Below are 11,008 nucleotides of genomic sequence, written 5' to 3' on the forward strand. Positions count from 1 at the left end.
ATTTTGGTGGGTGGGAAGCGGGGGCTTGGCTGGCTCCCCAACTCTGGGGCAGGGAGAGGGAAGAGTGGAGGTCTCCTGGTGTGCCTGGGCCCTGCAGGAGTGAGCTGTCAGCTCTCCGAGGGGTGGCTACTGCCTCTCCGGCTGCTGTGTGCTTGCTATGGTGGATGCCCCCTGAGAAACGGGTGACCAAAGACTGGTCCTTCCTGGGTTCTCTGAGCCTCCGCCCTCAGCCCCTGACATGGCTGTCACTGCAGCTGCCTGCTGGTCGCTCAGGCCCCTGGCCAGGCGGGATGTGTGTGTGGGGGTGGCACTTGCAAGTCCTCTTGTCAAACCCACCCACTGGCTCTGCAAGACCCTCCTTGAGCCCTGCAGGCCAACTGGCATGGGTGGGTGGGTGTGTGGCCAGCCTGCCCTCAGTGCCCTTTCCTGCCTTGTAGGGGCCCAAGAGATCATCAGCAAAGGTCTGATTTCCTCACTGGTATGGAAGCTGCAGGTGGAGGTGGAGGAGTTCCAGGAGTTCATCCTGGACACACTGGTCCTCTGCCTGCAGGAGGATGCCACCGAGGCCCTGGGCAGCAATGTGGTGCTTGTCCTGAAGCAGAAGCTCCTCAGCACCAACCAGAACATCCGCAGCAAGGCCGCCCGTGCGCTCCTTAATGTCAGGTGAGGCCTGGCCTAGGCTGGGTTTCTGCCAAGGCTGGGAGAAGGCACCTGAGCTGGACTGGTCCAGAGCTCAAGGGCGGCCACCCTGGGCCTGCTTCCCCTTGCCTGCTTGTGCCCAGGGGCAGGAGGTAGCTGGGACGGAGGGTGACCTTCTCCCCTAGGGTGACCACCATCCCGTTGGCCTGGGAGTGTCCTGTATCCCAGGAAACCCCTCAGCCTGGACAAAGCCAGATGATTGGGCACCCCCTCCCCATGAGGAAGGCCAGCACAGGAGATGCACTGGTGATGATCATGACACCCAGCGGTCACTGAGTGCCTCCTGTGTGCCAAGCATTGTCTACAAACCTCACATTTAGGCAACCCTCCAGGGAGGTGATGTCTGCCTTCACAGGTGAGAAAAGGAGGCAGTGTCTTGTGTCTCACACCAGGTCACACAGGATCACAGTCTACATCCTGGCCTGCAAACCAAGGGAGCCCAAAGCCTGAAAGCTGCAGGGGGCGGGGTGCGGTGTGTGTTCTCACACTGGGCCCCTCTTCAGGAGGATGGGCTGGTCACCGAACCCCAGAGTCTCTGCCTTAGCTGTGGCTATGTCTCTTTAGTGGAGGCCCTCTTGCCTTCCCTAAGTCCTGGCTTCTCTTCTGAGAGTCTCACTAGAGGTCCAGGCCAGTATTTCTGCAAGTGGGGCCCCTGACCCAAGCCCCCGGGGAGGTTTGTGAAAATGCAGATTCCCGGGCCCTGTCCCAGCCCCATCATTCTTAGGTCTGCTCAGAGGTCCCCTTTCTGTGGGACCACGAGAGTGGCTTTCCAGGAGAGAGCTCTCTCTCTGAAATTGTAACCTCCCTGCTGTCCCCTGTCCTCCCATGTCCACTGTGACGACCGTCCCTGCTGTTACTTTGTGTGTCATCCCCGAGGGGAGCTCCTGAGGACAGAGCTTTCCTCTGCTTGCTGCCCTAAACCCAGGGTTTGTAGCGGGGGAGCTTTGGCCCCCAGTTGAGAATTATCTGGCCCTAAAGAACGCTGAGCTGGAGAAACCCTGCTCTTGTCCCCGCTCTTGTGAACGAATCGGGGAATCCCTGCATCGCTCTTGTCTCAGTGTCTCGCTGTGTGAATGAATCGGGGAATCCCTGCATGTGGGGCCCAGGACTCTGCATCTTTGATCACGGGCCTTGGGGTTGAGGCCCACTGTCCTGAAAGCTCCACAGGCTCCCAATGTCACAGCTAGTGGCTGGCCAACCCCATTTCCCAATCTGTGTTCCCAGGGAACACCTGTGTCTTTGAGGTCATTAAGAGCTCTACAAAAATGAGTGTTCTTTGGTGGCTACGTTTGGGAAATGTTGATTAAACTAAGTGACACAGGGGTCTTTGCACTGTGGCACTCCTGTGGGGCTTGTGAACAGTGTTTCCTGGCCCAGGGAGCCCTTTCTTTTTAGGGGACAGAATTGACCCTCTCTCAGGAAACTTTTGGGTAGTCCATCATTCTCATTTCCACAACTTCATTCAGTGCCAGAGTAAGTGGCCTAAAAGTCACCTGGTCTGAGTCCTTAGCTGCAGTTGCCCAGTGCCCGGCAGCCGCTGCTGTTGGAGGCAGCTTGGCCCATCACTGTCAGCTCTGGCTCTTAGGTAAAGTCAAAACAGGTCTCCCTGTGGTTGACACCCCTGGGTCCTGCTGTTCCCCATTTTGGGGCCACAGAGAACATGCCCTGTTTCTTTTCTGTGTGCTGGCTCAGAATGAGGCCCTGTCACCCCGTGGTCTTCACTGGCAGTGGGCCGCGTTCACACCAATGCTCCTCTGCAGCCCAGCATCCCTGCCATGACCAGTCCTGGATCATGGGGACCAGTCCTGGGACTACCTGGGGTAGCCCCCACACAATTCTTTCTTTTGTGTCTCCCTGGGGCACTCCTGGGCCTTGCCCCTCTTCTCCCTTCCAAGCAGAGCCCCTCTCTGTTCCCTCTCTGCCCCAGCATGTCTCGAGAGGGCAAGAAACAGGTGTGTCATTTTGACGTCATCCCCGTCCTGGTCCATCTGCTGAAAGACCCGGTGGAGCATGTGAAGTCTAACGCCGCCGGTGCCCTGATGTTCGCCACAGTGATCACTGAAGGTGAGGCGGCGGGGGGTGCCGCAGGGAGGGAGACCCTAGCAGGCTAGCAGCCGTGATGAGCTTTCCGTGCTCAGGGGCTGGGTATTGTCCCCCAAACCCCACACTTTGCAAAAAAAAAAAAAACCCTCCCCTTGGCCTATCACTGATGTCCTTTCAAGGTTGGGTCCAAGGCTCAGCCCTCCTTCTTCTCCCCAGCACAGTGGCCCCTCACCAGTCACTCACATTAGGACCTCTGTGCCTTCGCACCAGTCTGTTCCCTGGGCCTGGAATTCCCGCCTCCCACCCAGGCCCCTCGTGAGCTGTGACTCAGGGGTTGATTAGTTTGCCATCCATGATTCTGTTACCCTGAAGTCTAAGCAAATCCTGGAGCCCTTGACTCTATGGTGTTTATTCATCATAATTATTTTTCTTAAACTGGGGGAGGGGGCAAAATCAGAATTATCTCCCCCGAGCCCCCCACCTTGGGACTCCCAGCCAGTCAGGCTTCCCCTCCAAGTCACCCAACCCTGGGCTAATGGAAGAAACCTGGGCTGTTTCCACACCTGGAAGACTGGGGCATAGCACTCCCAGGACCCCCTGAAAGCATTTGACTTTCCCTCTGGCCCCCACACACCCACCAGCCTGGGGCCCTGTGCTTCCTTTGAGTTCCACGGAGGACCATCTGGGCTTGGATTTGCAATCAGCCTCCCAAAGACAGGTCCTCCCAGGCCCTGCACACCTGACCCTAATGCTGCTTGAGGTATGCAGATGGGAGAGGTTGGGACCCTCTTGGAGTCCACAGCCCCTCCTTTTACTGGTATAGTCAGGATGCTGACTGCACGGTGGCAGGGGCTCCCCCTGCGTGTTTATCTTGGGGCAGCCTCAGCCCAGTGTCCTTCTCGGTCCAGGCTTCCTGTAGGAGTGCTTGGAGGGCCATGGGGCTCAAGACACAAGAGGCTGAGACCCAGGGAGATGAGGCCACTTATTCCTAAGCTGGCACTCCAGCTGAGGGTCCTGAAGCCCCTGCCACGTGCCAGGCCCTGGGAGGCAGTGATGAGGGATGTGGAGGAGAAGCCCAGCATGGGTGGGGCAAACACAGGGGACAAGTCTCCTCTGGGAAGGGCTTGGGATCAATCCCAAGGACAATGGAAGTTGGCAGGGCCCAGGCTGAGAGGTTCCACCAGCAAAGGGGAGAGTCCGCTGGGCACTGCAGGAGCGTAGGGCCGGCAAGGACAGCAGGAAGGGGCAGCGAAGGATTGAGGAGGGCATCTCTCGGGAACTATGTGTGTTTTGTGCAGAGTAGGTGCTCAAGAAATACTGGCAACATAAATGAACTATTGGGTTTACTTTTTTTTTTTTTTTGAGATGGAGTCTCACTCTGTTGCCCAGGCTGGAGTGCAGTGGCATGATCTCGGCTCACTGCAAGCTCTGCCTCCCAGGTTCACGCATTTTCCTGCCTCAGCCTCCTGAGTAGCTGGGACTACAGGTGCCCACCACCACGCCCGGCTAATTTTTTGTATTTTTAGTAGAGACGGGGTTTCACTGTGTTAGCCAGGATGGTCTCAATCTCCTGACCTCGTGATCTGCCCACCTCGGCCTCCCAAAGTGCTGGGATTACAGGTGTGAGCCACCGCGCCCGACTGGGTTTACTTTTTTTTAAGAGCCGGGGTCTCAGTGTGTCACCCAGGCTAGAGTACAATGTCACGATCACTGCAGCCTCAAACTCCCAGGCTCTAGTGATCCTCCCCACTCAGTCTCCTGAGTAGCTGGGACTGTAGGCACCTGTCACTACATCTGACTAATTTTTAAATTTTTATAGAGATGGAATCTCATTATGTTGCCCAGGCTGGTCTTGAACTCCTGGGCAGGATATGAGGGTGGATGGAGAGGAGCCAGTTGAGGCCAGAAAGGCAGGAGATGAAGAGTCCAGGCCCAGGCTGGACTCAGCGAAGGTGCAAGAGCCCTGAGGGTGAGGGCATGTTGGTGGGGCATAAACCAGGCATAAACCCCTTGAGACTACACAAGGAGGAGGGTCAGGAGAGGGCTAGGGTGAGAGGGGGTGAGAAGAGGGCCCCTTGGTCTGTTTGGAACGCCCTGTGTTGGTGGCCTGTAGGGAAGTATGCGGCCCTGGAGGCACAAGCCATCAGCCCGCTCCTGGAGCTGCTGCACTCCCCCATGGCCGTAGCGCGCCTGAATGCCACCAAGGCCCTTACCATGCTGGCAGAGGCCCCCGAGGGCCGCAAGGCCCTGCAGGCGCACGTGCCCACTTTCCGTGTCATGGAGTTGGAGACTTATGAAAAGCCTCAAGTGGCCGAAGCCTTACAGCAGGCAGCCCGGATCGCCGTCAGTGTCATCGAGTTCAAACCCTGAGCCCCTCATTCGCCTCTGTGAGTGAATAAATGCGCTAAGTCTCTTTATCTCGGGTCCAAATGGCACTTTCTGTTCCTGGAGCACAGTCACATCCTCTCTTGCTCTCCTGCCAAATGGGAAATGCGAGGCCCAGAAGCACCAGGTCTGGGTGGCACAGGCTGAACCCAGTGCGGGGGATGGGTGGGAGGTGGCCTTGGAGTTGTGCTCTCTCTCCTGGTGCCAAGAGTCCCCCTCAGAAGGCAGAGAATAGGGCTGAGCCCTCCAGGGACAAGGCTGGGGGCAGGGACTTGGGCTGGGGGAAGGAAGGAACCCAGATGCGCCAGGCACCACCCAGGTTTCAGAAGATCCAGTGACTGACCCCTGGGTTGTGGATGGGTGTGGCTCTGCTCAGCGAGGTCTGTCCCTTCCCCACCCTGGGTGATGGGAAGGAAGGTGATAGGTGAAACCCAATGCAGGTTCTTCGTGGAGAAGGTGACTCAGTCATAGAGGCTCCCCCAGGGATGAGTGCTCAGGACAGGGGTAGGTTCTGGTTTCCTTGTTAATGTCTCACCCCAAACAGCCTCATTCTTCTCCAAAGCAAGGAAGTCAGTCAAGCATGCCCCCAGGTTGGCCTGAGGCCCATCCCACCCTCCATTCTCTCCCTTTGGGTGTATGTGGCCCCCAGGGCAGCCCTCTTCTGCCTGTGCCTTCATCTGGGCCCTTTCTCTGCAGTGAAGGTGACAAGCAGGCTGGGAGCTTAGGCAAGGAGAGAGAGGTGGGCTGAGGGGTGGAGGAGGGGAGAAGCCCAGCTGCAGGGGGCTATGGGGCATAGGGCTGAGGTTGGGGAGTGACTGGGAGAGCTCTTTAATCTCCTCCTACTCATCTCTGCATGGTCTGGCAAGGCAATGGTTCTCCTCATTTCGGGGGAGAAGCAGCCTGTCCTGGCCTCTGTTGGAGAAGCTGCCAGAGCAGAATTCAGCTTCCAGGCTGGGCCCTTTCGTCTGGGTCTGAGCTGGGCCTTACTCTTTCTCCAGGAGCTTTCTGAGGCTCTCTCTCTCTCAAAGGTTTCCCTCATTCACATCACCCCTTGACAGTCATATTTCCTGTGAGGTGCCCACTTCTCCCAGAATAAACCTTTCAGCAAAGCCAGAATCTCAAAGGGAGCCCCTTCTTGCAGTCCTTTCAATGAGCCCCAGGGGCCCTCACTTTCCCAGAAGAAACACAGGGAAGTTATTGTCCCTGGAAGCACAGGATGAATCCAAGTAGGGCCTCCTGTTGTGGAAGGGATGGGCAGCTGGGCCCAGCTGGGGTTTCAGGTTCATCCCCATTCTCAAAAAAGCTGCCCCTAAGAGGGCTGGGTGCAGTGGCTCATTCCTGTAATTCCAGCACTTTGGGAGGCTGAGGTGGGCAGATCAATCAAGGCCAGGAGTTCAAGACCAGCCTGGCCAACATGACAAAACCCCCTCTCTACTAAAAATACAAACATTAGCTGGACGTGATGGTGCACGCCTGTATTCCCAGCTACTTGGGAGACTGAGGCATGAGAATCACTTAAGCCTAGGAGGTGGAGGTTGCAGTGGGCTGAGATCATGCCACTGCACTCCAGCCTGGGTGACAGAGTGAGACTCTGTTTCAAAATAAAACTTTAAAAAAGACCCCCTAAGAGGAAACCTTTTCTCCTTCAGGAAACATTTCCTCATGTCCATTTCCTCATGTCCCAGTCCTGCCTTAACACAGCAGGCTGGCTCTACCCCTTCCACAGGCTCTGGTCAAGATCATCAAACTCCCTGCTGCAAGACCCTGTGCTCTTGGTCTCCTCTGTAGAATCCTCTTTCTTTACATGGCTAGTGGTGCTGATGCTTCTCATGCCTCTGTTCTAGGCACTCTCTTCTCCCACTTTCCCTGTGCAATCTCATCCGCCTGGCTTTGGGCCTTCTCTACCAGGTTCCCTTCTGAGCTGGGCCTGATTTCTCTCCCCTGTCTTCCCCATATCTGGGACTCCAGCCCCAGCCTCTCTCCTGAGTTCTGGATTCTTATGTTCAACTTAACATCTACCCTTAAATGTCTCCAGGCAAGAATTAATACCAATCTTCCACAAACTGTTCCAAAAAATAGAAGAGGAAGAAATATCTCCCAACTCATTCTATGAGTGTAATACTACCCTGATACCAAAACCAAAGATATCAGCTGGGCACGATGGCTCATGCCTGTCATTCCAATGTCTCTACAAAAAATACAAAAATTAGCCTGGCGTGGTGTCATGTGCCTGTAGTCCCAGCTACTTGGGAGGCTGAAGCAGGAAAATCACCTGAGCATGGAAGGTCAAGGCTGCAGTGACCCGAGATCACACCACTGCACTCCAGCCAAACAAACAAAAACCACTCAAAGATATCACAAGAAAACTGCAGACCAATATTTGTTATGATTATAGAAACAAAAACACAACAAAATATTAGCAAACCAAATTCAGCAACATATAAAAGGCATTATACAGCATGACCAACTGGGATTTACCCCAGGAATGCAAGGTTGGTTTAGCATATGAAAATCAATTAACGTAATATAACATATAGGTAGAATAAAGGACAAAAGTCACATAATCATCTTAATAGATGCAAAAAAAGCATTCCACAAACTTCCACACCCATTCATGATGAAAAACAAACTCTCAGTAAACTAGGAAAAGAGGGTAGTTTCCTCAACATAATAAAGAACATCTGCAAAAACTCAGCTGACATTATGTTTAATAGCAAAACCTGATTGCTTTCCCCTGATATCAGAAACAAGACATCTCTATACAGCATTGTACTGGAGGTTCTAGTTAGGCAGGCAAGAAAAAGAAAGAGCATACAGATTGCAAATAAATAAAGGTAAATTATCTATTCACAGATTACATGATTTTGTATAAGAAAACTCCCAAGGAAGTACACTTAAAAATGATTAGAACTAATGAATAAGTTCAACATGGTTGCAGGATACAAAATCAATATACAAAAAGTAATTGTATTCCCAAATACTAGCAATGAACCATCCAAAAACAAAATTGAGAAAACAGTTTCATTTACAATAACATCAAAAAAATAAAATACTCAGAAATAAATTCAGCAAAAGGAGTGCAAGATTTTTACACTGAAAACAAAACAGTGTTGAAAGATGTTAAAGACTTAAATATATGGAAAGACATACCATGTTCATGGATTAGAAGACTTAATATTATCAAGATGGCAATAAACATCTTCATGCAGCTGAAACTCTACATGTCAGAAACGGGTTCATCTTTTCCCCATACCTGCACTTACTCCAGTGCAGCCTGTCTCTGGAATTGGTGCCCGCTTCATTCACTTGCTCCAGCCAGAGAGTCACCCCCGGCCCCTCCCTCCAAAGGTCTCCAACTCTTTGCCTCTCTGCCACCAACTTGCCTGCTTTGCTCTAGCAGTGTCCTGGTGGGTGTTCCTGTCTCACTTTTATCTTCCCAGCAGCAGGAAGCAAATCTGATCCTGTCACTTCCTTGCCTACACTTCCAGGGACGTAGGCCCCCAAAGCATACAAGGCCTGCTGGTCAGGCTTCTGACTCTCTCCCTCCTACTGTTCTCCAAGCACATGCCGTATCTCAGCATCCTCAAACATGCCTTGTACTCTTGCCACATGTCTTCCCACACATGTCCCTTCTGTTATCCAGCCAACTGATTCCCCCTTTCCCTGACTCTGAGGCTAGATGGAGGTTTCTGCTGGATGCTCTTGCAGTGCACACACTGCACCCTGTGAAATGTGGCTAATTCTTGTCCCTCCACAAGGGTGGTTCTGTGGCTTGAATGTGATAATGCACTTACCCTGGGCCTGAAAACAGCAGGACACATGAAATGCTGGCTATTGCTGTGATTGCTTATTTTCCACCATACACCATATACTCTGGAGAGAAGTTCCCATGTGCTTTGTTCACGGTTATTTTCTTTGAGCTCGACATGGTGGCTGGCACGTATTAGGCACTCAAAAGTGTCAGCTGAAGGATTAGAGAAAGGATGAGGGCTGGTCATGTGAATATACCTTCAGAGTGTGATTCTCATGATGAAATAACTTCAAGGCACCTGGAACTTTTCCTAAAGACACAAATCATTTATTTCGGACTGGGAAGAAGAAAAGTGAAGGAAAGGTTTAGGGAACCCCTATGGAAACACGGCTCAGGAGTGTCCTCAGTCTGATAGCTCAAGTGGATCTAACCTATGGGGCCAACTCATAATAATGTCGCGATGCCAGGCAGGCTGTGAGTGTGACTGGGGAGAGCTGGCCTGGAGGGAGTTTCTTCTTAACCTGCCCTCAAGGGATGCAGCACAGCAGAAGCTAAACAGAGTTGAGTGGTGGGGAGGCCTGTTCTATTAAAGCAGAGCCTGCCTCAGTCCCACCGAGGTTCAGGCAGGGGCCAAAGCTTCCATCCCTGGCACCTGTTGCCCCACCGCCTGTGTGGTCATCAGTGCTGGAGAGTACCTGTAGGTGAGATTCCCTTGCAGGGGTGGGGTGGGGCTTCCACAACTCGGCATCTTGGCCAGCAGGGACATACCTTGGAAAATAAGGAGAGAACCAAGCAATGGAAGTTGGGTACATGAAAGAATTGGTGACAGTGAAGTAAACACAAGCAAAAATTCCAAATATATATAGAGATGAAAAGCCAAAATTAAATTTAAAGTGAAAGTGTTTATGCAGTGCAGCCATTTGGAGAAAATGACTCATTTTGTAAAGGAACAGATGTTCTCATTTGCATACTTTCTGTAATGGCGAATGGACTTTGCTCTGTCCTGCCACACGGCATGTGTGTGCTGCTGCTGGTAGCCCTTGATGCATGACACCAAGGGAACATTTTTATTAATGTAATCCTTGGCCCCAGGCCCATGGGTCTCCCAGTAGGAAACGCTTTGTCCCTGTTCATGATGATCCTGGAGAAGTAGCAGCTCTGCCTCCTCCTGGACGGCCCCCGCCCAGCTGCTTCAGGAAAAGTAGATGAGGCCAAGGACCTTGAGTGTGATCAGGATGATCCCACTGATGCCCACAACTGTCCTCCAGTAGGGGTTCTCTGACATGTTGCCCCACTCTGTACCTTCCGTCTTCTCAGCAACCTCTACTTTCTCAGTTGCCTCTCCCAGGGCCAGCGCCTCTGCACCTTGCAAAAATGTCACCATGCTCTACCTCCTCTATTGCCTTTGCTGGGGCCACTTTGGGGCCCTCCTGACTCCAGTCCACAGAACATGTCCCAGATCATCCAGGTGCAGCTCTTGGTCTCCTTGCCTACATCTAGAACAGAGGGAATAGGCAAAGGTCAGGAGGCAGGCAGGCCATGGCACAGGAGGGAAGCCTGTGTAGGGACTCACAACGTCTCAGCCTCCACAAGTCCTGTGTGAAGACCCATGGGCTTACTCTTAATAAGAAAGAACTGACCTTTGCATGCCCAGATCCCCGTAACTGGCTGGCGGAGGTGGTGTTACAAGAACATGACCCTCCCTGGGGTGCTGCAGTAATTGCTTACCCTTCTCTGTCCCTATGGGTCTAGGGCAGATGGTCCCTGATCCTCTGAACATATCACCTCTACGCTCCAAACACTGCTCTTTGGAGGACAGAGGAAGCCCTTTGAGTCATGCAAATAGGCACCATTCTCTTTGGCAACCTCTTGGGGAGTGTATTCTCCAGGCAACTCCCAGTTTCACTGCACTTGGCCCACAGTAAGGCTGTCCTGGGGCCCTCGAAGGCACATTTTTGGTGCTGTCCAGGAGGAGAGCCTAGAAATCACAGGAAGGTTGCCATTCACTTCTCTAGGCCAAACTAGGGGAAACAGCTAACTGAGGGGCTTGAACGTCACCCAGATGTCCATGCAGCATGTGCTGGCCTGTCCCCTGGGGCCTGCTCACCTGGCTTAGCACCATGGTCAGCT

At 52.9% G+C, this 11,008-nt stretch overlaps 1 protein-coding gene across 1 annotated transcript in view; it reads left to right on the forward strand.

Moving 5' to 3' along the window:
- Positions 1-5,159, forward strand: part of RSPH14 (radial spoke head 14 homolog) — an 83,758-nt gene extending 78,599 nt beyond the window's left edge. The window contains exons 6-8 of the mRNA XM_063662781.1: positions 438-663; positions 2,627-2,763; positions 4,856-5,159. Coding sequence (XP_063518851.1) covers positions 438-663; positions 2,627-2,763; positions 4,856-5,112 — 620 coding nt within the window. The 3' untranslated portion in view covers positions 5,113-5,159. The remainder of the gene's footprint in view (positions 1-437; positions 664-2,626; positions 2,764-4,855) is intronic.
- The last annotated feature ends 5,849 nt before the right edge of the window (positions 5,160-11,008 follow it).

Source organism: Pongo pygmaeus, chromosome 23, assembly GCF_028885625.2.
Source record: "Pongo pygmaeus isolate AG05252 chromosome 23, NHGRI_mPonPyg2-v2.0_pri, whole genome shotgun sequence".
NCBI classification, from domain to species: Eukaryota; Metazoa; Chordata; class Mammalia; order Primates; family Hominidae; genus Pongo; species Pongo pygmaeus.